Raw genomic sequence first — 26,034 nt, forward strand, 5'->3', positions numbered from 1 at the left:
CAAACAGGCTGGAATATAGTTGGGGGGCACAGAGCGGATGCAGATCTTTTGCAAACATCTTTATTAATCTCGTATAAAAATAAGTTTCATGGAGAGTCCCCGGAGACGGGGTGGGGGAGAGGTTGCACTTGATAAGTTACAGGCCAGTCTCCCGCTGAGGCTAAATAGAGTATGGCTATTGGGGCAAGAGGAGTGCTGCAAGCAGCATTTTGGGGGAGGGCCAGCGATCCTGCCCCCTGTAGCAAGATGAGGGTGCGCCACCCCATTTGAGGTGGGCCCACAGCAGGGGCCAGCGGCAGAGGGGTTGCCCGGCCCAGCCGAGCTGAGGACCCCCTTCCTTGTGCCTTGGCTAGCCCCCTCCCCCACCCCCAAAGTCCACCTGCGGAAATAGCAGCTACAGGGAAAGGTCCGAGGTGACCTGCATCGGGGGTCCAGGGGGTCGCCGGCGAGCGCTGCGGCGGCCTGTGTCTGCGCGGATGTAGGGCTGGTTCCGAAGGTCTGGCAGAGGGGAGACAGAGATATTTACCCTTCAGGAAGGACTCTGCCAGGGCTGGGCACCACTCCAGGGCACCGCCTTCCCATTCCAGAGACCCAGGTTGTGTGCATTGGGGAGGGGGCCTGTTTATGTTTACCAGACCCCCTCAAACACATCCCAGCATGCATGGCCCAGGGGAGGGCAACAGGGCTCAGTCCCCCCAAGGGCCCTCGGGGCTAGGGGCAGCCTCTGGAATCAGACCAGGCCATGCAGGTACCTGAGAGCTAGAGGGGGATCTCCTCTCCCAGGCTGGCCTCACAGAGGAGCCTGGATGTCCGCTTGCCAGTGCGGGCCGTGAAAGGCACCGTCTTGAGCACTGAGAGTTAGGAGGGAGGAGAGGGAAGAGAAAGGAAAAAGGAAAAAGACAGGAAAAGTAGCAAAGAGGCAGCGAGGCAGCCAGACCCCCAGGGCGGGGAGGTGGATGGAGGACAGCACAGCAGGACAGACCAAGTATGAGCCAGGCCTGGCCGAGCCCTCACCTGTGATGATGTCTTCAATGGCCCCGTCACGGTCACTCTCATAGATGAGTGGCTCCTTCTGCTGCCTCCGCTTCAGCTCAGAGATGAGGTCCATCTGTTGCCGCCGGACCTTGGGCGGGGACTGGGGACGGTGGGGGGGGGGGCGGGAGGGAGGGTATGTGGCTGCGGTTTCAGGACCCCTCCCCACCACACCACCACACCCTGTCCGTCTCATCCCCCACAGCAAGCCCCCACGGCGGGCTTCAGCGGAAGGAACCCATTCCCATCCCAGGCTACTCGCCTTGGGCAGGGCTGTCCGTGAAAACGAGGGTGAGGAGGAGAGCCGGGTCTTTAGGACGAAGGCACCCAGCATCCCTGCCTCCCCGGGGCCAAGCTCAGGGGCCGCTGCGTACCTTGGGTGCTGGGGCCTCCCCTTTGCCCGGAGCTTCAGTGCCTGCCTCCTGAGCCGCTGCTTCTTTCTTCCACTGTTCCACCTCCTGCTCAGCTTTCTGAGGGGCCGAGGTAGGTCTCCGTGAGCTGAGGTCTCCCTCATTTATCTGCTCCCCAGACAGAAGCGGCCCCCATCCCTCCCTCTGCCCACAGGGACGGGCCGTAGTGCCCCGCCGCGGTCCCAGCCTGTCTACCAGAAGCACATACCTTGTAGGCCTTGACGAAGCGGCTAAAGAGGGAAAAGAACATGGAGGGGGACGTGGTCTTGGGGTTTTCTCCGAAGTACTCCACCACAGACTCGTAGGCCTCCTGCAGACACAGCCTGTCAGCCCCGTCCGTGCGGCCCCCTCGAAGCCTGGCCACAGCTCTGTACCCGCCGCCCCCCATTAAGACGCCAACCACTTCATCTCTGCTTCTCCTGGCGGGCGGCCTCTCATTCCTGCTCCATCCCCCAAAGTGTCCCAGCTGTGGCCACGCCACTCCAAGCCTTGGTTAACTCAATCCTACCTCGGTTGCCCTCCATACCCACCCCCGCACCCCCCCCCACTGCCCGCCACCTCCGGGGCCTGGCCAGCCCCAGCCCACCTGAGCTGTCTTGCTGTCTGCCAGTAGCTTATCCATGGTAGGCGAGTTGGCCCTCAGGAACTCCTTGAGCACCAAGCAGTCATCCTGCCGCACGAACTCCCGCTGGGTCGATTCCATGCCTCGTTGCAGGGAGCGCACATCCCCTAGGACGCTGTCCAGGGACACTGGGGGACGGGGCAGTAGAGAGGCAGGGAATCAGAGAGGCAGCATTCCCGTCCACTTACATCCTGTGGGCCCCTTGCTTTCTCCCAACCCACATCAATCCCCAGGGCGAGCCCCTCCGGAGGACGGGATGGAGAGGGGTTACTGCCCACCCATACCTGAGCCTGCTTTGTCCAGGAAGTGCAGTTCACTGTAGAAGCCTGTGAGCTGTGGATACTTCTCAGCAATGACCTTCACCAGGTAATGCAGCAGTGTCTGCTTTCGGTCGGTCGACTTCATCTCCAGCAGCTGCATGAGGACCTGTTATAAGCCACAGGCCACCAGCCCTCCCCCATCTCCCAAGCCAAGGGACCCCTTCTCTCGCCCCTCACCGCATCCAGGCTCTGGAGCCGGAAGCCATAGGCTGCTCCACGCTTGCTGCTGTTCATGTAGTTGCCGAAGGCCAGGACAATCTAGGAGAGGCGGGGAGAGCTCAGCAGGGAACTGGGCTTCCCCTGAAGCATAAAGCGCAGAAGAAAAGGTGGCAAAGAACAAGCCCCAAACTCAGCCCTCACTGCAGTGTCCTACATGGACCCCTCAGATCCATGGCACGTGTCCACCATGCACGTGTACGTGTCTGACACGTGTGCACGGCTAACACCAGAGCACGCCCAATTTTGTCCTCGGCTACTCCTATCCAAAACTGTGCTGCCAACTTCTCCTCCTAGGCTGCGGAGTCGCCAGCTTTCTCACAGCCATTTCTACTGGTTCCCTGGCCCCTGCTGGGCAGGTGTGGGCACCCTGCTAATTACACAGTAACTCCCAGGGGGGCTGAACCCTCAGGCTGGGTCTGAGGTGTGACGCTGTCTAGAGGGTGGGGCAAAAGTAGGCTGACAGCTGTATGCACATGTGAATAAAATAATAAGTAACACAAGAATAAACTCTGAGAGTTTATTCTTTTGCCCTCACCCTGTGCATGGCCCCCGCCCTGAGTCTATACGTTGAGAGGTGGGAGCATTGTATTTGTTGCATCCTAGATGCGCAGTGCAGGGCCTTCCTAGCATGTCCCAGGACAGGCAAGGGGTCAAGCGGGGACCCTACCTCCCAGACCCTTGCCCGGGGCTCTCACTCACCTCCAGGATCTGGCGGAGTTTGTCAGAGGACTTAATGGACATTGAGGCTGCAATGACGGCATTCAGTTGCTGGGAGAGGGAACAGGGAGGCCAGGTAAATTGGGGCTGTGTAGCAGCAAACCGACAGGAAACTCAAGCACACCCAAATGCCGTCCTGGAGCCCAGGCTTGGTGCGGGCTCCTCCCCATCCTCAACCCAGGCCACACCCACACAGCCCTGCCTGCCCCGCCCACACCGGCATGAGCAGCTGGACGGTATCCGGGAAATTGCCCAGGAAGGTTAGCGTGTTCATGCGCTCTGGCAGGCGCGGGATGCGGCTAAAACGCAGCATGAAGCGATCTTCCTCTGACAACTCTTCCATTGGCCGCTGCTCCTTCTCGAAGCGGGCGATGAGGCTGCGCTCATAGTCCGTGGGCAGGAAGCGGGTCAGCAGCTCCAAGAAGTCCAAGCCAAGGGCCTGGAGGTCGTACCTGGAGGCAAGAGGGGTAGGTATTGCTCCACACCCACCAGTTCTTGAGACCAGAACTATTCCTACCCCTCCCTTGATTGAATAAATGAAATTCAGCATTTGCTATCTGCCAACAGCTTCCAGGAACAAGAGATAGGAGTCAAGGGAAGTTGGCAACTGGGAAGCCTAGGGTTCCCATCATACATCAGGAGCAGATGCCCAGCTGTAAATGCCTGAGCCTGAGTGCCCACAGCTGTGCGAGGAGGCAAGGAGGGAATGGGAACATCTCAGTCTGGGCATGAACACACAGTACAGCTTCAGTTTCTTGGCCTGAAAATGGGAACGAGGTTCCCCACCCTAGTCCCTGACCAGGGTTGATATAAAGCTTGGTGGGCTCTGTCCCATAATTGAGGCTCTTCCCTTTACAGCCCTGGACTAGCAGAAGGGCCGGGCCGCCCACAAGCCCAAGGCAGAGGCACTCACGTCTCGATGGCCTGGCAGATGCGGTCAGCCCCCAGGTTGCCCTTGCGCAGCGTGATGGCCAGGTTCTTGGCCCGGTTGGCCTCAATGAGTGTGGCCTTGCTGGGGGCCTTCTGGGCTGCTTTACTCTTGAGAGCACCGAGGTCCAGACTGGGACCTTGGGACTTAGTCTTGAACTGCTCCTCAAAGTCACTCATATCCAGCTCCTGAGGATGCAGGGAGAGGAGGCAGGGCTGGGTGGGCTGTGGTCTCGTACATTCCTGACTGACCACCGTGCTCGGTCCTAGAGCCACCTACCCTGCCCTGGCCTGGCCCCTGGCAGAGAAACAAACCAGTAACTGAGCCTGCCTGCAGGTCCTGATGGGGGATACAGGGAGCGCTGAGGAGGAAGATGCGCAGTACCCAACCCAGAGGGCCCGGGCTCCAAGCAGTTAGAGCTGACGGAAGAGCTGGACTGGCCAGGGACAGATGGGGGAAGGAAGGGCATTCCAGGCAGAGGAACAGCTTGAGCGATGGCCTGGATGCCAGAGAGCATATGCCTTTGAAAAACTGAGAGTGGAAATGGAAGGGCTGAAGCCCCGGTTGTCTGTGGCAAGATGGTGGAGAGGGGCCTGAGAGGAGGAGAGAGCGGCCAGGATTGGAGGAGGGAGTGCCCTTCAGCAGGGAGGGAAGGGAAAGCCTCCCCGGGAGTCCGGATTCGCTGCCATGAGATTCACTAATCCAGTTGGGCCTGATGCCCATCCCTAGGCCTCCATGTCCTCGTTGTAAAATGGGGTGGAGGAGGTGACCACTCTTAGTGCCCAGCATGATCAGGCAAGTCCCCTCCTCCTCTGGCACCCAACCTGGCAAGAAGCAAAGCCACACTCACCTGCAGCACCTTCTCGTCATTGAGCTCAGTGAAGACGGTACCCGTGATCTGGTTGGGTTTCAGGGCCACCCAGTTTAAGAGTGGCATTCTGAACTTAGTCTGGATCGGTTTCTTGGCCTTGACTCCTGGGACGAGGAGGGAATGGTGAGTACTGGGGCTGCACGGGGTGGGGTAGCTGGAGGGCACCGGGCCCAGCAAGGCCTGGCAGGGCTGGCAGGAGGTGGTAGGAGAGGGTCCTAGAGGACACTGAGACCAGGGTCCCCCCTCCGTCTACTCCCAGCCCTGGGTGGGCCACTCACCGGGGCCCATTTCTGGGCTGGGTCCTCCAACGGCATCAGAGGGACCTCCCGGAGGCGGTGGGGGTGGCGGAGGCACCAGCCCATCTGTGCCAGGAGGAGGTGGTGGCGGCGGCGGCGGTGGTGGGGACGGTAGGCCTTCTGGTAGCGGTGGAGGTGGTGGGGGCTCCGAGCTGCCTTGGAGGGGTGGGGCCAACGGGGGCACCCCGAGTGGGGCTTCCGGCTGGGAGGGGCCGCCGGGCAGTGGGGGTGGTGGGGGCGGGGCTGCTGCTCCGGGAAGCGGCTCTGCTGCAGGTGGGAGGGAATGCGGAGAATTGGGAGAAGAGGGAGGTGTCAACTTCTTGCCTTGGGTGGTCTCGTCTCCGCCTCCCCGCCGCACGCGCATGCGCACTGGTCCCACGTCCTACCCATCCACACCCACCTGAGAGCGCCCACAACCCAAACCTATTTCTCCCAACTCGTCTTGCAGGTGGTGTCCTTGGGCTCCCTCTCCTGGCCCTGGTTCCCCCAGCCTACCCCACCCAGCTTGGAGCTCCTGCTCACCTGGGCTGGGGGAACCCGGCGGCACTTCTAGAGTTGGGGCGTCACTGCCGCTTGGAGTTGCCACAGCGACTGGGAGGATCTCAATGGAGACAGCATCCCCAGGCCCCCGCAGGATACGGATTAACCCCTTCTCCTCCAGCTCCTCCACCTTCAGCTCTAGGGCCGAGGGCCTCGCCGGGGCAGGGACAGGCACTTTCTCAGGCTCGGGTGGACGCCTGGAGACGCCCATGGCAGTGGATTCGCTGAAGCGCTCCTGCAAGCCCCAGGAGAGGGGTCAGTGCCACCCACAGACCTGGCACTGGGCCGCCTCCTCGTGCCAGGGCGGAGGGAGGAATCAAGCCTAGAAGCCCCTAATGATCTCTCCTGGGAGCCCAGATCACCTCGGCCCGGCCCACACCCCCAGCCTCACCCGCAGGGTCTCCAGCTCCTTCCGGGTCTGGCTCAGCTGCTTTTCCAGCTCCGCGATCTTGGCCATGGATTCGTTCTCCGCGTCCCGAAGCCGCTCTGTCAGCTGTGGCACACGACACATGGTGAGCTCCCACCCGCTCCCGGGCACTGGCACCACCAGTGAGGGGGAGGCATCAGGCACGCCTGCCTGGGGGCCTGGGGGAGGCTTCCTGACGTGCTCAGCCCTGGGTGTCGGGTGGGCCGAGCTTGGCATTTGAACCCAAATGGATGAGGCGCTGAGGCCACTGAAGTTCTCTCAGGAGGGGAATCCAAGGTACCACTAATGGGGGGAGGTAGGCGAAGAGGAAACAGAGCTGGGAGGGGCCTCAGGCTTGACATTCCACCCCCACCCCCCACCCCCGCCATCTGGCCCAGGGGGTCCAAGCCCTGGAAGAGGGGGGGCCTGCCTTCCCCAGAGGTCCAGCACAGTGCGGGGGCTCCAGGAACACTCACTGAGAAAGCCCCGGAGGACTTAGGGTTTACATTCAAGGTCACACTCAGGCACCAGGCAGGCCTGTCCAGTTCAGGCCCAGTCAGTGCCTGAGGCCGGTGCGGGGCCCCGTGGGCCTACTGTGTGTCCTGGGCTGAGTTCAGGAGCGGCTCTCACCAGGGTCACCTGCTCCTGCAGCTCCTCCATGTGCTCCAGCACAGCATTCTTGGTCTCAGTGTCCTCCAGCAGCACGCCCACATCAAAGACATTGTCCAAGTACGCCTGGATCTGCACTTGCAGCTTGTCGCTCTCTGTGAGCCGAAGCCTCTGTCTCCCAGATGGAAGGGAGGGTGAGGCTGGGGGCGCGGGATCTCCCCAAGGCCTCCCAGCACCCCCAGAGCCCACAGGGAGGGGGCTGAGCCCTAGTCTGCTTTTTTTTCCCTTTATTTTGTATTGCGGCATCATTCATATACCATAATTCACTAGTTTAAACTGTACTATTCAGTAGTTTTTAGTATATTCACAAGATTGTACAAGCATTACTGTCGAATTCCAGAACATTTTCATTACCCCGAAAAGAAACCCTGTCCCCGGCAGCAGTCACCGCCCATTCCCTCCTCCCACGGCCCTTGGCAGCCACCAATCTACGGTCTGTCTCTATTGGACTTACCCATTCTGGACATTTTATATAAGAGGATCACACACTATGGGCTGTTTTGTGTCTGGCTTCTTTCACTTATCATAAAGTTTTCAAGGCTCATCTATGCTGTAGCCTGTTTCAGTATTTCATTCCTTTTTATGGCTGAATAACATTCCGTTGTGTAGATATAGCACCCTAGCCTGCAGTTAATCCTGTTTTTAACAAATCCAATCCCAGGGAACCGACTGTATGGCAGCACATATTTGCCAATGATATATCGGGCAATGGTTTAATCTCCAAAATATATAAAGCACTCATACAACTCAACACCAGGAGGACAAACAGTCCAATTAAAAAATGGCCAAAGGATCTGAATAGACACCTCTCCACGTAGGACATACAGGTGGCCCCTAGACATATGAAAAAATGCTCAACATCACTAGCCATCAGAAAGATGCAAATTAAAGCCACAATGAGCTATCACCTCACACCCGTCAGAATGGCCATCATTAACAAATCAACAAACAACAAGTGCTGTTGAGGATGCAGAGTAAAGGGAACCCTAGTGCACTGTGGGTGGGAATGCAGACTGGCACGGCCACTGTGGAAAACAGTATGGAATCTCCTCAAAACACTAAAAATGGAACTGCCTTTTGACCCAGCAATTGCACTGCTGAGAAGGTATCCTAAAAACCCCACAATACCAATTCAAAAGAACTTATGCATGCCAATGTTCATAGCAGTGCTATTTACAATAGCCAAGTGCTGGAAACAGCCTAAGTGCCACCAGTAAATGAGTGGATTAAAAAACTGTGATACATTTACACAATGGAATACCATGCAACAGAAAGAAAGAAGGAGCTCCGACCTTTCGTGACAATGCTTGGAACTGGAGACTATTATGCTCAGTGAAGTAAGCCAGTCAGTGAAAGATAAGTATCATATGATCTCACTTATAAGAGGAATCCAATGAACAAAACAAACAAACCAGCAAAATAGAACGAGAGACTTGGAAACATGGGACAGACTGACAGCTGCCAGAAGGGAAGGGGGAGGGGAATAAGGGTGGAAAGAAGGGGAAGGGATCCGTCGAAGAACGTGTGTGGATGACATGGGCATGGACAACAGAGCGGGGATTGGCTGTGGGAGCGGGGCGTGGGCTGCGGCGGGGGGCAAAGGGGGGAAAGTGGGACAACTACAATAGAATAACAATAATTTTAAAAATGTAAAACAATAAAATAAATCCAATCCCAAATGCTCTGCTCCTCTAAGAAGCCTCCCAAAGGTATCGGAGAAGAAAGCTGCAGCCTCTCTGCTCGAGCCAGGAAGCACCAAGCCCTTCTGTCCGCCTTCCCCAGGGCACAGAACTCCTCCACGGCCTGGACCCATCCAGTGGGAGCCAGCCCTCCCTTTTGCCCAGTGTCCCTGCACTCCCCATATGTGCTCCCAGAGCCAGACCCAGGGCCACCTGGAGCCTGTTCCAGTGCCTGGCCCCATGGGCTGGGCACCTATTATGTGGCAGGCACCATCCTATGGAGAATCATTATAATCTCTAAGATTCTCCTGTTTTACAGATGGGAAAACTGAGGCTCAGAGAGAAGAGACCTGTCCAAAGTCACGTGGGCTAGGAAGTGGCAGGGCCAGGGTTTGAACCCAGGTCTGCCTGACCCCAACACCCATGCTGCCAACCACTGAGCGATACCCTGCAATGGGCAAATGCTTAAGTCTGAGGGAGAGTGCAGGGCTCACCTCCAAGTACAAGTCCAGGCCCAGGTGGGTAAACTCATATTGAAGGAAGACACGGAAGTTCATGTTCTCCACTGAGTGTACCACAATGTTGATGAACTGCATGCAGGCCACCTGGGGGGCGGAGACATGAGCAGGTCTGTGATCCTCAGGGTGGGAGGTCCTCAGTGCCTTCTGCCCTCCACTTGCCTCCCAAGTCTTCCTCCCTCTGCACATTTCTCACTCCACTAACCCACCTTTGTCCCTACTCGTATTTCTCGCCCACGTCTCCTCCCTCCAGCCTTCCCATCTCTAACATCTACCCCTCCCCCATCAACCATCAGTCCTTGTTCTTTGCAGGGACAGATACTCAAGACCCCGGCTGCCCCTGGCACCCGAGTGGCCCGGCCCAGGCCAGGTTCCTGAGCTCACCATGAAGTCAATGTTGCTGTCTTCATTCAGGAAATACTCCATCAGCTTTTCAAAGCGGTGCTGCTCCCCACACACCTGCATGGGAGAATGCTGTCACTGAGGGCCCAGTGGCCCACCTCCTAAGCCACCTTCCAACTGCCCTCGGGCCTCTATAGGCTCCTCTCAAGTTAAATCTGAGGCCACTCTCCTGCCCAAAAGCTCCACTTTCTCCCATCTCCCACAGCCCTCCCGTCACTTACTCCACGCCGGCCACACTGGCGACCTGGCACATCCCCACCTCGGGGCGTTGGCACTTGCTGACCCATCTGCCTGGCACGCTCTTACTTGAGACAGCCACCAGGCCAGGCCCCTCGCTCCCCTCACAGCTTTGTTCAAGTCTCGCCTTGTCAAAGAGGCTTCGGCGGCCACCCTGCAACCCGTTCCCTCCCCCAGCGGCTGCTCTGGCTTTTCGCCAATGCATTCATCATTTTCTCTCATGTCATTTGCTTATTTATTATGCTGTTTATCATCTGTCTTTCCCTGCCTTCTTTTTTTTTTTCAAAGTTTTTTAAAAATTTTATTTTAATTTTTCATTTTTGAGAGGGGAAGGGAAGAAGAAAGAAAGGGAGAGAAACATCAATTTGTAAGGGCGGGGTGGGGGAGAAACTTCATCTACCGGTTGCCTTCCACGCGAGCCCCGACTGCAGCCCCGGCTTGTACCCCAGTCCAGATTCGGCCTGGCGACCTTCCGGTTTGCAGGACAACTCCCAACCAACTGAGCCGCGCTGGCCGGGGGTCCCTGCCTTCTTTCTTTTGTTCACTGATCACTATTGTATCTCAAGTCCCACTCTGTGCCTGACACACAGTAGGTGCTCAACAAATACTCATTAAAGGAATGAATGCCGCATGCTGCCTTCTGTGTCATGTTCTCAAGCATTTACTTCTCGTGAGCCAGTTAACCAGTCAGCAACTCTGAGATGTGTAGACCAAGTCCAATTTAGATCTGGCAGAGCTGAGGGCCAGAGGTCCAGCAGATGTCCGTAACTGTCCCTGTCGCCCCAGGCAGTGCCCCTACCCGGCTCTGCACCTTCTCTTCAGAGCTTCCCCATCCCTACCCTGAGTCCCCCAAATGTCCACCCAACACCCCCAGCTGCCCCCAGCAGAGGCCACAAATGCCAGCATCAGGGTCCCGAGCAACGTGGAGGACAGGGACAACCCAGTACCTCCTTGAAGTTGTCAAAGGCTGCAAGAATGATGTCGTGCCCTCCCCGCACCAGGCACACAGCCGCCAGCAGCTCCAGCACCAGAGCCTTGGTTCTGGGGAGAGAAGGGCAGGTTTGTCCCCTGGGAACAGCAGGCCCCACAGGGAGGCTGAGCAGGGGCCTGGCACATGGCGGACAGGGGAGCTGATGGGGGGTGGGGGGGTGGAGTGAACCCGTCCTGAGAATGGGGAAGGGGGAACAGAGGAGGCAGGGGGTTAAGCAGCAGGAGAAGCTAGATACAGAGAAAGCTAGGAGCCTGGACCTCACCTGGGGTTCTTGTTGTTGAGACTCAGGGCAATCTCATTGACACAGGCTGGGTGGTTCATGACGAGGCTGAAGCCGGACTGGGGAGAGGGGAGAGGTCAGCAGCTCCAGGCAGCCCTCCAGGACTGCCGGTGCCCTCCTGCCCCGGCCTTCTGGGACTGCCAGCGCTGGACCATTCTGGTCTCTAACTGCCCTCAGGATTAGGAAGTTCTTTGTATCCACCCACAACCTCGCCTACGGCAGCCACAGCCTAGCCCTCTTTTTAAATACCTTTCTGTTCAAAAGTCAGTGTCAGGACTCAGCACCTGTACACAGTGTCACTAATCACTCCTCCGAATGAAATGACCCAGAGCTGTTCCCCATGGAAACTTCCCCGTGGGCCCGGCGTCCAGCCTTTCTTGGGGGGCATGCCCAAGTCCCCACGAGAGGCATACCCAGGCTCCCAATCAGGCCCCGGGTGCCCTAGGGCGCCTGACCAGGAAGGGCCAGAAATCTGGGCTTCCCCTCAAGGCTGTCAGCCTCAAGACCCTGAGCCAACAGCCCAGGTCCCCAGGTTCTCCGGGGCGGGGGGGCAGAGTGGGGGCATGGTTGGTCCTGGAACCCCAGCAGCTGAGGCGGCCGCTGGTGAGAAGCGGCCTGGCTGACCAACCTGGTAGTTCATGATGGCACGCAAGCACATAATGCAGACGTGGACGTCGTCCTTCTGGCTGACGATGCGCGAGTTCCGCAGGGTCTTCCTGCTGTGGCCCGGGGTCAGCCTGGGTGGGGTGCAGAGGAGGCAGCAGATGTCAGAGTCCCAAACCCAGTTTCGCGGGCCCCCCCACCACTCAGATGGCCTCTGGGACAAGACGGGGGCACATCTACCCAACCAAGGAGGCTGGCTGAGGGCAGGAAGGCATCCTCGGTCCCAAGGCCTGGGGCCTGGCATGCAGGGGACAGTGTGAGGAGCGGGGGAGGGAAACAAAGACCCTTAATGGCAACTTGGCATTCAGAAGGGTTACTGTGCCATAGGGATGGGGAGCCTGTAAGACAGTCAGCGCTTGGAAACCGCCACAGAAATGCTTTCCACAAGGTGGCGCTTCTGGCCCCATGGGCTTATCTTCCATCTTGAGAGTGGGGCTCTGATTTCTGACTGCCTTGTTTCAAATCCCAGCTCACCAATTACTGGCCAAGTTACTCAATCTCCCTGTGCCTCAGTTTCCTCACTTTTAAAACAGGACTGATAATAATAGCACCTCCCCGATAGAGTTGTTGGGACTATGATATGAGCTCAGAGCAGTGCCTGGCATGCAGTACATGCTGAGCTTGGTAACTCTTTGTTAAAAAATGTGATTTTCTCACTGTTGCAGAACTTGCCAGCTGTGATTTCCTGTCAGGTCTTCTTGACAGTTCAATCACATATCCCACAGCACCGTGAGGCCCACGCACTCCCTCGGCCTGCCACATCGCCCTTCTCTCATCATTGCCCAACTATGCCTCTGAGGCTTTGCTCATGCTGTTCCTTCTGCCTGGAGTGCCCTTCCCTGTCCCCATCACTGACTGTGAAGCCCTTATCATAAGACAGGGGTCCAGTGCATTCTCTTCTGGGAAGCCTTCCTGATGCCCCAGGCAGTGGCCGCCCCTCTTCTCAGAGCTCCCACTCACACCTCCATGACACCCTGTCACACACGGTCCCATACTAGACCAGGGAGTGCCAAGGACAGGGAAATCAGTCCCCTGAGCACCTGCTACCATGCCTGATACATAGTAAGTGTTTAAACATGCTTGTTCAGTGAATAAATGAATGAACAAAGAAACATATTGTGAGCATTTGGGTCTTAATAGGAAGCTAGTCCCCTAGACCCAAAGTAGGAAGAGAGGAAGCTGACTGTCCGCGTGAGGCTCCAGGGCCGTCTCCTTCCCTCTCCCCACCTCCCAAAGTTGGGCCCTAAGTTAGGCAGGGTGGCCTCTCCCCAGCAGCTAAACCCAGGGGCATCAGTGGAAGGCCTCACGCCACCCCCCACCCGAGAGACCACCAGGCATGCACCTGTCCCCAGACAGCTACCTACCGGGGAGAAGGGGGGCACCTGGAGGCCGCATGGAAGAAAGTGGGTGTTAGGTGGGTACAACAGGGGTCCCACTGACCCAGAAACCCCTTCCTTATTCCAGACCCACCCAGATTCCAGCCCCTACATGCCCACCGCTGATGGCTTATTAACACACCCATGTCCCAGGCTCTGTTTAAGGCCTTTACTCTGAAACCCAAATACCAGGCTACACCTCCCACATCCCCAAGGACCCAGAGAGAGGCTGGCTGAGTACAGCAGCCTAGGGGTGATTTCTCCATTCTCCCCATCACCCCGCCACAGGGCCCACATACTTGATGGTCAGGTGGCGACTCTTGGGCTGTAGCGCCACGGGTTGGGGGGAGCCCTTGCTGAGGTCTTCCACGGACTGCTCCAGGGGCTTGCTCTTCTCTGAGCTGGGGGGGCCATTGTCTGTGCTCTCCATGTCGTACCTGGGGGTCAGAGAGGGGCTGGAGGCCAGCACCGCAGGGCGCGGAAGAGAGGGGCGGGGGGAACTGCGGGGAGAGGCGGTTCTGCAGGCGAGATTGGGGGCAGGGGGAACGGGGCACAGAAGAGTAAGACACCATGTCCCAGCTGGCCACCCCCAGATACATCCCTCCCTATTCACAGCAGCCCTTCAAGAAGAGGCATCATTCAAGGCCAAGTGCAGGCTCCAGGATAGGCTGTGGCTGCACCGCGTGGAAGTGACCAGAGGAGCGGCGCGGTTCGGGGGTGGAGCGAGACCCTAAGGAGCAGCAGGAGGGCAAGGGCAGGGCGCTTACGTGACAGAGCACTGGGCAAAGGCCAGGTACTCCAGGAGCACGTCCAGGCCACGGTTCTCCTCGTTGAGGAACTCCTGCACCCACCTGCGGGGCAAGGGCTCCTTGAGTCCCAGCCAGGAAGGAGGTCCTGCCCAGAGCAGGCAAGGGCCCGGGGCCGCACCCCCCTCACTGGGTAGCAGGCCCCCCTCAGACCCAGTGATGCCTGGGGTTGGTAGGGGGCTCCGGCAGGACCCGCAGCCCAGCCATGTCTCCAGCGGTGGGTGGAGAGGAGGAAGGGAAGCTGTCCTGGACGCCCGCCCTAGAGGTGGCCCGCAGGCACTGCCTGTGCAGGGGGGGCGGGGGCGATCAGCAAGGGAAGCCCCAGGGAGTGCCTGGAGGCGGAGCTCTCCCAGGCCCTCACGGGGCGCTCCAGCGCTGGCTCACCCAATGTGGTTTGTCCTCAGGGAGATCTCCAGCTCCCGCAGCACCTGAGTGGACTCCTGAACTCGCCTCTTAAACTGGGGGCCAAGAACAGGGGAGTCTGGTGGGTGGAGCCGGCCTCCCACAGGCCCACCAATCCCTGAGGCAGCAGCCAGCCCTCCCCGTGCAACTGGCCTTTCACGTTCAGCCTCCCCCACCACCTCCACACACCTGCCGGACCGAGTCAGCATTCTTAGGCTGCACATACTCCCCCGTGCACACTCAGGGTACACACACATACCTCCATACAGACATGTGGCGCGCGCACACACACCTGTGCTCAGGGGCACAGGGTACATGGACATTCCAACATGAACACCCCAGGTACACACACATGCACATCCAGACACAGGCACCCTGGGTTCACAGATATAAGGCACCCACACGTCCATACTCAGACGCATGGGGTACACACACACACACCCTGTACATGGACTCAAGGGTACACACACATCCCTTTGTGGCCACAAAAGTACACACACGCGCATCCATGCACAGACGCACAGGGCGCGTGTACCTGTGCGTGTACACACACGTGTGCCCGTGTGAGCACTCTCAGCCTCTGCAGACGGACGTGCGACAGTGCCTGCCCAGGGCTCTCTCAGGCCCGGTGAACACGCACTCACACAGGCACCCACACAACCACAGGAAAGCTTACACACATAGCCACTCTGGCTGCCAGAGCTTGGAAGGTGCAGGGGAAAGGGACAGAGAAAAAGGGGGAAGCGTGTACCCCCAGGTTGGACATCCAATCCGCTGCTACCTTTCGGCTGACCCCACCAGTTTCCAGGTAGCTCTTCAGCTTCTGGATATAGGCTGCGGGGGGATTCTTGACTTGAAACCGCTCCTGGGGGGACGGGAGGGGGTGTACAGGGAACCAACCAGGGCAAGCCACCAGCCCTCATCCCAGTGTCCCATTCTCAGTTTTGACCCGACGTCCCAGGCTGCCTCAGGCCTTTGCGACACACACCAAAGGCATAACCAACCGCCCAGCTCACTTTAAAAGACCCGGCCCTGGGCCGAGCCTTTCCTCCCCACTGGGGCCTCAGAGGCCACAGCCCCAGCACAGCCTTGGCGTGGAGTACGGAGGGGTCAAGCCTGCCGTGCACCCCACCCTGGGAGGAGGGGGCTCAGGCCAGTAGGCGGCACCCTCCCACGTCCCCATCCTCCCACCCCACATCCGGCTGGGAGTGCTGGGAAGAGGACCACTTGGAGGGACCCTAGGAGAGGGGCAGGCGGAGGGCCCCTTCCTCAGGACACGACCGCAGCTGCCTATTCCACTGGGGTGGTAGGTGCCTCTATGTGGGCCCACCTCCTGCGCTCCTGACTCCCCAGCCCCGCCCGGTGCTCCAGCAGCCGCTCACACAACGAGGTGGGGGCCATGTTGAAGGCTTCCTACCCTGAGGGGCTGCCACCCTTCCCAACCCAGACCCCTCAGACCTGCCCAGCTCTCCACCTCCGACCCCTCCCTGGCCTTTGAGCCCCAACCCAGGACTTGCCAGGCCAAGTGGCAGTGACCCCTGCTCCAGCCTCAAAGCCTCTGGTGGCAGATCCCCACCCTCTCCCCAAGGCCCAGCCTTTTCCCTATCCCCACCCCCAGACTCCAGCTGGCCAGCTCCTCCCATCCATTAGCAGCAGCTGAAGGCCTAGGCCTGGCTCCCAGGGGAGACTCCCTGCTCCCCATTCCCTACCCCCAGCCTCCATCACCACAGGCCGGCCTGCCTGTGTCCTAAATCACTGCCGCAACAAGGCCCTGCCCTGCCCTGGCAGTGGGAGGGGTCCTCTGCTACCATGGACAGCAGCCCTAAACGCCAGGAGGGCCCGGGCAGCCAGTGAGCCAGGAAGCGGCAAGCCCAGGCACCTGACTGAGCACCAGGATACAGGGGTTCTAGTCCCTGCTCCACTGCTTCGTAACTGGTTGTCCTTGGTGAGCTGTTTGTTGATGGCAGCTCCTCGGGACCCAAGGTAAACGGAGGACAGGGATCCTGCCCACCTCCCAGACCACAGAGAGCTGGGTCTGCCGTGCTGGCGGCGCAGGCTGGGACTCCCCTCAGGAGCTATGAACTGCCAGCGCCGCTCTGCCTAGGTCTCCCCAGTCAAGCGAAAATGTCCAACTCTGGGGCTCCCCCGTCTCTTCCCCCACCCAGAGCTGAAGGGTAGACAGAGGCTGCTCCAGGACGCTCAGAAGGAGGAGGCTGATGCCGCCCCGGCCAGACTGGCTAGTGCCTGGTCCAGCCCTGCCAGCTCTTCAAAGGCCAGACCCAGCCCAGACCCAGCCCTGCTCAGGACTCACAAGGTCCCAGGGAGTCCTCTGTCCAAGAGAGGGGGATTCCAGAGTCCCACGGCACCCCCAGCACCCCGGCACCCTCCCCAGATGCTGTGCTGGGTCTTGGTCCTGCGGGCAGCATGGCGGCACCCCTCCCCTGCCAGCCCCAGCCCGGCCCAGGCAGGGAGTCCCAGGGGCAGAAGAGCCCTGGTACCTTACCCACCTGGTCACAGATGAGCTCCCACTTCTTCTCGTTGTCATATTGGCTCAGCAGCTGGACCTTGTCCGGCGGCAAGTTCATGCAGTTCTGGGGCGGGGAAGACAAGGTAAAGACCCTGAGCCTGGGCCCAAGGCGGGGACAGGGAACACGGGCATCTTCAGGGAACCCACCACAGGCCAGCTCCCTGAGTCACCCCCAGCCTGGGGAGTGAGTAGCGTTAGCCAATGAGGAAACTGAGGCACAGAAGCGGAGCGCCTTGCCCTGGGCTCCACATCTGGAGAGCGGTCCTGAGATTCGAATCCCAATGTGCCCAGTGTGCCCAGTGTGCCCAGTGTCCATGCCTGAGCTCTGTCTCCTCGCACCTCCTCCCCCGAGCACCTGCCGTGCGGGCAGGAGCGTAGGCTCTCAGCCTAACTTCCTGGGACCCCGAGTACCTCTGGGCTCACCTCCCCATGTGCGAGAAGGGGTATCATCTTTTCTCCCGTTTGGTGAGAAGCTAACAGGGGAGCCATTTGCAGCCGGCCCAAGCGTGGCCCCAGGCCACCAGGTACCAACTGTGCACAATCCTGGCCCAGAGCACCAGGTCCCACAAACACCAGAAAACTTCTCGCAGAAAAGGAGTTAGTTACCAGATGGTTGCCAGATGGGAAGGGGCAGGGAGAGAATGGGGGAAGCGGTGGGGGATTAAGAAGTATAAACAGGTAGTTACGAAATAGCCCTGGGGACGTAAAGTACAGCATAGGAAATGGAGTAGCCAAAGAACCTATACACAGGATTCATGGACATGAACAATGTTGCGGGGGGTTGCCTGAGGGAGTGGGGGGCGCTGGGGGGAGGCGGCAAAGGGGGAAAAGTCAGGACAGCTGTATTAGCATAATCAATAAAATATAATTAAAAAGAAAAGAAAACGTCTTGCAACGTGGCAGAGAGCAGCCTTCTTCCCCACCCCTCGGCAGCCCCTCACAGGACGTCACTTCTGGGAGGAAGGAGGCAGGGACAGGCCTCGGGAGCTGAGGTCAGAAGGGCAGGGAGTTCCAAGCAGGTGCATCATGGCTGTGGGGGCAGTGGGGGGATTCCAGGGAAAGGCCACCCAGCCACAGGACGTGGGGAGCACCGGGCCTGCGGTGCTGGCGGCGCGGGCTGGGACTCCCCTCGGGAGCCAAGAATCGTCAGCACCGCTCTGCCGAGGCCCCAGGCAACACGTGACACGGGTGCGGTGTCTCTGTCGAGTTTCCTACCCACAGGACACACACAGGGTCCCGCCCTGGGCTGCGGGACCACCAGGCGTTGTCAGCACGCCAGGCTCCCTGGACCCACAGGACTTAGCATTCTTCCCGATAGACCCAGAGGGCGACACCGATTCACCCCAATTCAGTACACCCCAGGTTTACTGAGGGTCGACTCCATGTCAGACCCCCAAAAGACATTTTTTGCCCTCAAGGAGCTCCAAGTCTTCTCAGGTGATATGAGAGGAAGTCCCTGCACCCGCTCACGTTGCCGCGAGAGGAGGCCCCGGCTGGAGCAGAGAGGGGGCTGCCCCCACCTGAGGCTCCTCAGCCAGCTTCCTCTCTGGGGTGCGAGCCTCGTTCTGGGGCTCTGACCCAACCTCATCCCCCAAATCACTGCCTTTGATCAGCCCCAAACTGGAAGCTGGGAGCTCTCAACCCCGGTTGCCCAAGCTTTCTGTCTGGGGCTCCAGCTGAGAGGTGAAACCGCCCTTCTACCAGCCCCCTAGCCCAGCTGGGCATGGGGATTCATCATTCCTCACCCCTATTGTGAAAGTGAGCCCCAACTGATGAAACTGCTGCTGTCTCATCTGTCACCTCCCCCACCCCGACAGCAGCCAGCACAGCCCCTGCCACCTTGGGAGGGGTTCTCCGGGAAGGGGCTTTGCAGGGGGTCCTATTGGGCCAGGGAGACCTCCCTGGTACCATTCTCTCCTCTCTCTCTCCTCTCCCCCCGACCTGGTCCCTCCTGATCCATGCCCACCCTGCAGAGACCAAGGGCAGGGCAGGGCCGAGGAGGGAGGGCTGAGGGGGAAGGAGGAAGCAGGGAGAGAGAGAAGGCAGCAACAGGGAAACCAGAGCTGTGGCCTGGACCAGAGAAGAGGAAGGTGGCAGTGGGGGAAGTGTGGGGGGTGGCGGAGCCTTGGAGGGGAGAGCCACGTCTGAAGTGGGTCTTTCTGGGCCCTCACTCTCCCCAGGGACCTGTTTGGTTCCTGAACCGATCCCAGCGGCACTTCTAGAGGCAGCAACTAACCACGGCAATGGCCCCAGCCATTGCAGGAGCCCGCTTTTGCTCTGAGCCCTGTCCGCAGTTGCCCGCCGTCCGCCGTCACCATCATCACCGGCACCGTGACGATTCCCATCTTACAGGTGCAGGCACAGACCAGTGGGTGACCTGCCCGAGTTACGAAGCCCGTGAGAGGGGAGCTGGTGGGCTCTGAGCCCAGAGCTGACTGGGAACCAGCGCCCTGGTTATTAGTGGGGAGGGGGCGGCCTCTGACGGGGCTGACACGCCTGTCCGGACAGCGGTGGAAGACAGGGCGCCCCTTTGTCCCTTCCCCACCTGGGCCTCCTCAGGCCCCCGGGCCCGCATACCAGCCTGCCAGTCAGGCTAAATTTAGGCTCCGAAATCAGAAATAGCTCTGACAGCGCCGAGCGCTAATTAGCAGCTGTTCTTTGGTTGTACCCACCGAGGAGACGGGCACCCGAGGGAGCAGGAGAAGGGCCAGCGGATGGCACCCACCCTGAGGGGGATGAGGCCATCATGTGAAACAAGAACAGACCCCCAGACACAGGGCCCTCTGCAAGGAGGCAGCACGCGGGGTCGAGCGCTGGGAGACAAGAAGTCGGGCTCACTGAGCTCACACAGAATTGGAAAGGACAGGGGAGTCCAGGTGTGCGGACTTGCACACCTCCTGTGAGGGGAAGCGGGGAGGGGTAGCTATGGTGGGAGACTCCGCTCTGGGCCCACCAGCCCTGTAGCTTCTTTGCTCCTCGAGCCTCAGCTTCCGCCTCCATAAAATGGGCACATGTCCCTCCCGCCTCATAGGCTCACAGAGCTCCTGGGAAACCCCCGTGAGAAGCTGTGTTCTGGTCCAATAATAACACTCCTTGGCGAGGCCCCACAAGGAAGAGGCATTTCACAGACACGGGGGAGGGGGCGGGGGGAGTTCATCTCTGATGCCAAGGTGAGGGATCGTGGGGTGAGTGGAAGCTGGTGACACGTCCAGATAAAACAGATCTGTCTCCAAGGCTTGGCCAACAGTGAACTGACTCTCAGCCCCGTTTCCCTGCTGCCCTTAATGCTTTGGGTCAGAAAGAGAAGGAGATAGGATTCATCTTCTGGTGTATAGCTAAGAAAAGGACCTGATTTCCCCATATTTCTATTAGAATGTGTGGGGAGCAGCCTCCTCCTTCCCGGCCCCTCCCTCTCTGAGTGCCAGAGGGCCCTCCAGCCTCGCTCGCCCAAGACCAGCCCCTTGCAAGGTTCGTACCACGTCCCCCCCATGTTGACATCAGGGGGAGTCCCTGGAGACCAAAAGGGCTCTGGCTACATCAGGACGCAGCCACACCCTCCAGTTTCACTTTCATTTGACCTGAGACTCATTCCAATCCACCTACCCACCCTGTTCCCTTGAGGCCCGCCCTTCAAGCCCCATATGCCCTTGAACTTGGGCACCAACCCTGTCTCAGATCAGCTCTGCGGCAGTTCCACAGCCTGATGAGCCTAGAAGTGGCCCTGTCCCCCAGTCCCCTCTTCCCCATCCAGCTCCCGCCAACCCAGATCTATCTGGTTTCAACCTTGGTTTCAGAGTTCTCAGCATATCTCCAAAATCAATCCATCTTACCCACTTAACAAAATTCTGGCATACAGATTTTCTGGGGCTCTTATAAGAAATCCTAGGATTACAGGAGAGGGTTATGGGGTAACCCAGAATGAGAACCCCAAAAAGCTAACAGCGTCTCCCATCAGGGTTGAAGGGTTCCCAAAGCAGGGACAAGGGCCAGCAGGGGTGGGCGCCAGGGTGGACGGGATGGCCCGTAAGGCCAGGCTGGTAGGAGAACAACAATAATAAATACTCCCCAAACACTCCGTGCTAGGTTCAATTCTAAGGTTCAATTCTAAGTGCTTTACATCTATTAACTCATTTAAAACTCAACGACAAGCCTACATAATCAATACTATGACAATCCCCGTTTCACAAATGGGAAGCTGAGGCACAGAGAGAATAAGTCACTCGCTCAAGGAGACCTGGCTCCCAAGCTGGTAAGAAGATTCCATTTCCTCTGAAGAAGGAGCACTGAGGACTATGAAAACTGTGGGTTCTGGCCCCCGAGGGTCTTCTGCAGACAGCCTGGCCCCATTCCCCTGTCTGAGGAACCAGGAACAGCCAGCCCCACTTCCTGTCACCCAGCACCCTACGCTTCCTGTTGTTGCCCACACTGAGCTCTTAGTCACTGGGGAACCCCCCCCCCCAAGCACACCCTCTCTCAGAGGGAAGTGGAGGCCTCCCCACCCCCTCCACATGTGCACACGGCTACCAAGCTGCCGTTAACACCGCTGCCCCACCCTCCGAGAGAGGTGGGCCCTCCCTCTCGTGGTTTCCGGCCACCAGGCTTTCAGTCTAGGTCCTGCTATTGCTGACCTGAATAAGGGCGGGGAGAGCAGCCTGGCCCCTGATGGCTAAAAACACCAGCCTTGGCTGGCCCTGGTGATGGGGGAGGGGAGAGGGGAGGGGCAGAGCTGGGCCCTTTCACCTTGAAGGGCTTCCAGATGGAGGGGACCAGACAGGCTTGTTCCTCATCCCCTTCCTCGCTGTGGGGAGTATTCACCGAGCACTCGCTCTGTGTCAGGCATCGTGCTGAACACTGTATTAATCCCTGCGACTCTACTCCATCCCTTCTACAGTCCTGGGGGGTCCGCCCTACCACTAGTATTCTCTCTTTACACAGGAGGAAAACTGAAGCGCAGAGCAGCAGAGACAAAATTCAACCCCCAAGCTTCATGACCCCAAAGCGCAGAAAGCTACTCGGCCTTTCCTGCGAGTAACCCCCCTCAGAGGCAGGGGGCCCCAGACACCTTCCAGGGCTCCGTGTCCCTGGGAAAAATGCAGAGGTGGCCCCAAGAGCAGCCCACCTGCTCCTGCCCATCTTGCCCAGCTCTTTGCCAACTGGCCCCAGATGTCACTGTGAATCATGCTGGCCACATCCCTGGGTTCCAGGGTCAGCGTGTGCCAGTCCTGCCTGCTAGGAATGTCAACCCACAGCCTCTGCCCAGCCCAACATCTGACCACAGGACCCAGCTCCATGGGGATCCTCTGTGTGACGCGCCCCAGAGACGGGAGGCACAGGGCCTAAGCGACTCCATCCTGCGTACTTCACCTGCCCCGCCTCAGGGTGGGGCTGGTCAAGGAGACAGCGTCTCTGTCACTGGCCAACAGATTGGAGATATCCACCTGTGGCCCCAGCAGGGTGGGCGCCCAGCTGAAAGCAGGACCCCAGCCTCCGCACCCCGCTCGGGCCTGTCCTGACCTCTCCACACAGCCTGGCGGAGTGCCCAGGACTGTAGGCACAGGCCAAGGGCACGCCAGGGTGGTAGGCCCCGTCGCGTGAATTCTTCTCCAAGCGGTTCCACCTCCCCTTGGGTACCAGCATCACTCTTGGCCTTAAGCATGACATCCTAGGCACCTCCCCTTGATCCCATCACCCCAAGGTTACAGGCTCACCCCTGCCCCGACAGGCCAGGGGCATCCTGTGCCTGACCACAAGCACGGCCCTTCTAGCAGGCCTGGAAAGAGTGCTCACCATCCCAAACCCTAACCCTGGCCGGGGAAGGCCTGCAAGGGCTGGAGGACGCCCAGGCCCGGGCATGGCGTAGGAGGGGCAAGAGCACAGAGCTTGGCGGGCTGGTTCCCCGCCATTGCAACAGGCCCATGTTGCTGGGCAGCCATCACTCCTCCGCTGTGGCTAAGGCAGCAGCCGGAAACCCTGGCTCAACCTGCTCTGTCTCCCCAACCCCATTTTAAGCAGGGGCACCCCTCTCTCTTACAGCCTTCTTGAAAGAGTAGCCCCCAGCACCCACCCATGCATGGGAGAAAGGCTGCCCACGGGGAAAGGGAGAGCAAGCTCCCTCATTTCCTTCCTGGCTGTGGGCCACGGTGGGGGCACCCCCCCATCCGCAAGATGGGTCACACAGCCAGGAGCCAAGGAGTGGTTTGGGGCTTTAGGACCCTACTCCCTACCAGGGATGAAGAGGCTGAGCTTAAGTGGAAGGAAGAGGTTCGCTGGGGCCAAGTGACTAGACTCCAAGCAGGGCCTGTGCTCCGCCATCAAGGTTGGGGGTCTCTGAGGAGGTGGCCCATCACTCTCAGCAGCCTGAGGTTCTTCGCCTCTTAGACGCTCACTAAGCACAGGGCCCAGCTCCGGCCACAGAGGTGGTGCCCCAAGGAAGGCGGACCCTGCATGGCCAGGCCTGTGGGGTTGGCCAGATCTTGAGCCCCGGGCAGCCTCCAGGAGGGAGCAAGGCTGTCACCCCATGGCAGAGCCCACGCCCCTGTGGGTGGGGAGTGAGAGGAGCCAAGTAATTAGCCAAGTGAGCTGGAGTTGAAGGCACTCTGCCTCTACAGGATGGGGCACAGGCTGACCCCTCCCCAGGAAGAAGGCGAGGTGTGAACACGCGAAGGCTCCTGAGGGCTAGATTCCGCCCAGCCGCCACCCCCCTTTTCCCCCCCAGGGCACCCTCTAAGACCCATCTTGGGGCCTCCACCCTCCACACCCTGCTACTTAGGGACTCCCAGTGGCATTTAGTGTCAGACTCAGCCAATCGACGCAAAGGCCAAAATGCCAGCAGAGCAATCAAGTCCTACACATGCATCAGAACCTCACCATTTGACTTTTGGATTTTCCACTGGTCTGAATTATTCACAGGGCTCCTCCTCATTAGAGCGGGTAACAGAGAAGGCCTGGACCTCTCCCTGGACCTGAGAGCCGGTCCCATCCCCATCCGCAGATACACACTTGGGGGGAACGGCAGACCCGGGTGCCCCTAGTCAGGCTGGCGGAAGTCCAGGGATCAGCCAGCGGCTCAGGCTCCCCAGATGACCCCCCAGCAGTTCCCTCATTCTCCCCCTCCCCATCTGCTCAGTTCAACTCAGCTCTGCCAGGCCATGGGTTTGGGGAAGGCGGAGCAAGTGGAAGAATGGGTGATGGGGCCTAGCCTGGTGTGAGGTGTCCCTCAGAGTCCCTCCCTCTCCTCTAATTAAGCAAAGTGCCTTCGCAAGGATAGACCAGACCCCACCCCATAGCTCCTCCAAACCCCTCCTAGCCTTTCTCCTAGGAGGGGGCAGCAGCCAAGAAATCCAGGAACTGTTAGGAGGGGCCGCACAGAGGATCTGGCAAGAAGGGCCTAACGGCCAGGGGAGGGGAAATGATGTCAAGGAGGTAGAAGGGATAAGAACTAAGCAGTGCCACCAGCCAGCACTGCTCGGCTGCCTGCGCCTTTCTGGGCCCCCACCCGCAGGTTCTGCAGCACCAGCCTGCTCCGACTGGGAGGTGCCTCTGGGGGAAAGCTCGGCCTTATTCGCCTGTCAGCCTGTCAGCCTGTCAGCCAGAGTCCAGCAAGGGGGCTGACAGTAGACAGGCCCCCAGGCACTTAGTTCAACAAGGGAGACTGGGACAGGGCTGCGGCGGGAAAGGGAAGTGAGAAGGAGTGGCCCTTGTTCCTTACTTCTGCCTTCCAGCAGGTCTTCGGGGACCCTGAATGTGCTCTGGAGCCCCCAACCACCAAGCACGTCCTGGCGGCCCCTAGGCTCAGCCTGAGCTGATGGGTCCCTCCTCAAAGCCCCCAGTTCCCCAGGGGAAAAGGGACAGTAGGCAGAGTCGGGTGTTTCCAGACTCCGGCTCCACACCAAGCCACAGTGAGCAGCCCATCCTGACCCCGCCCTTCCTAACCTTAATCCCTTCAGTACGTTGGAGGTGATGCCCAAGATGAGGACCCACAGGCAACCTCTTCCGGATATAATCAGGGTTTAGAAACACAGACACCCCCTCTGCATGATCTGCCAACCCAGCTCCAGCTCCCAGCAGCCTATGCACCAACAAATCAGGACCAAACACCTCAGCTCGGTCTCCAGCTCCCAGAAGGTTAAAATGCAACCCTTTCCATCTTTGACCCTGAGATCCAAGCACATGCTCCAGACCCGCACCTGGCATCTGGGCCTGTGTGCAGTGGCGAAGGAGGTGTCCCGGGAACCCCTTTCCACGCTCCGCTCCCAACTTCCTCACAGGACATTTTTGTTTATACCTTTAGTTTAGAGCCAAGAGCGTTGGGGGGACAGGGGTGTCTTGGGGAGGGAGACTGGGAGATTGAAGAAGAAAGTTTTGGGGGGAGGGTGCTAAGTCACTCTGAAAGAAGCCACTGTCAGTCCCACCCCGTGGAGGGCAGCCACTGGGCCGAGGATCTCCAAGCGGTACCTGAGCCCCCGGGGGCGGGGACGCGTGCCGAGCTCCTGCCGCCCCCAGCCCGCGCCCTGAGCGCGCCAGGTCACACTCACCAGGACCCGGTTAAACCTTTCCTCCAGCTCTCCGGCCGCGGGCATCGGCTGCTTGGGTGCCGCGGGCTGCTTGGGTGACGGTGCGGCGGAGCCCGCGGGCGGCTCCGCGCTGCCGGCCGCGTTGCCCATAGTGGTCCCCACCCAGCCGGCCAGGCGCTTCCAGCCTCGGAAATCCAGCTTTCCGGGGGTCAGGGGACGAGGCTCCGGGCCTGGGGGGCGAGGTGAGCAGCGGCTGGCAGCTGCGGTGGGGGCTCAGCGACGCGAGAGCTCGGCTCAGCGGCGCACAGGGGCCGGGGCGCGGCGTCCCATCGCGGCGGCCCCGTCCGAGGAGCCGGGCGGCGAGCTGCGGGGTGGGGGGAGGAAGTCAGGCAGCAGGCCGCCGGGGACAGAGGGCTGGGCCGGGGGCAGGAAGCTGCGGCGCGGGCTCCCCCCTCGGCGAGTCTCTAACTTCTGCCAACGCGCCCCTTGCGCGCAAACCGCGTTTCGCCTCCGCCGCTACGCACCCAGCCCCACGGGGGCGGGCTGGAGGGAGGGGGCGGACATGGGGCGCCGGCCAGGGGTCCGCCGCAGCCATGGCGCGGCGGGGAGG

At 59.6% G+C, this 26,034-nt stretch overlaps 2 protein-coding genes across 3 annotated transcripts in view; both read right to left on the minus strand.

Annotated features, from left to right (window-relative positions):
* The window catches only part of ACBD4 (acyl-CoA binding domain containing 4), a 114,847-nt gene that overhangs the window by 38,788 nt on the left and 50,025 nt on the right, over positions 1 to 26,034 (minus strand). The gene's annotated exons all lie outside the window — the stretch shown is intronic.
* FMNL1 (formin like 1) lies at positions 84 to 25,791 on the minus strand. Of its 2 annotated transcripts, XM_054592967.1 has the most exons (27): positions 25,446 to 25,791; positions 16,892 to 16,975; positions 15,136 to 15,249; positions 14,367 to 14,440; positions 13,944 to 14,027; positions 13,476 to 13,613; positions 13,165 to 13,182; positions 11,766 to 11,874; positions 11,120 to 11,196; positions 10,814 to 10,907; positions 9,612 to 9,686; positions 9,204 to 9,314; positions 6,992 to 7,141; positions 6,347 to 6,448; positions 5,938 to 6,190; positions 5,398 to 5,682; positions 5,099 to 5,223; positions 4,234 to 4,436; positions 3,538 to 3,772; positions 3,303 to 3,371; positions 2,562 to 2,642; positions 2,349 to 2,478; positions 2,029 to 2,192; positions 1,651 to 1,752; positions 1,407 to 1,502; positions 1,015 to 1,135; positions 84 to 498 (listed from the first exon to the last, which is right to left on the minus strand). In XM_054592967.1, exons 1-27 carry the CDS (start codon positions 25,572 to 25,574, stop codon positions 395 to 397), a joined length of 3,327 nt encoding a protein of 1,108 aa, XP_054448942.1. In that variant the 5' UTR covers positions 25,575 to 25,791; the 3' UTR covers positions 84 to 394. The 2 variants fall into 2 exon arrangements, with proteins under 2 accessions (XP_054448942.1, XP_054448943.1); XM_054592968.1 differs by lacking the exon at positions 13,165 to 13,182.

The sequence above is a fragment of the Pteronotus mesoamericanus genome, unplaced genomic scaffold, assembly GCF_021234165.1.
Source record: "Pteronotus mesoamericanus isolate MK-2021 breed Mesoamerican mustached bat unplaced genomic scaffold, CSHL_Meso_final scaffold_408, whole genome shotgun sequence".
In the NCBI taxonomy this organism is placed as follows: domain Eukaryota; kingdom Metazoa; phylum Chordata; class Mammalia; order Chiroptera; family Mormoopidae; genus Pteronotus; species Pteronotus mesoamericanus.

Bases quoted from the DNA above. Each gene is read 5' to 3' on its own strand.
- FMNL1 (XM_054592967.1), bottom strand. From the start codon at position 25,574: ATGGGCAACGCGGCCGGCAGCGCGGAGCCGCCCGCGGGCTCCGCCGCA. The intron at 15,250-16,891 runs GTGGGTAAGGTA...CCGTCCCCCCAG, and splicing joins GGGAGCTCATCTGTGACCAG to GAGCGGTTTCAAGTCAAGAA. The intron at 1,136-1,406 runs GTACGCAGCGGC...CACCGTCCCCAG, and splicing joins GGGAGGCCCCAGCACCCAAG to TCCCCGCCCAAGGTCCGGCG.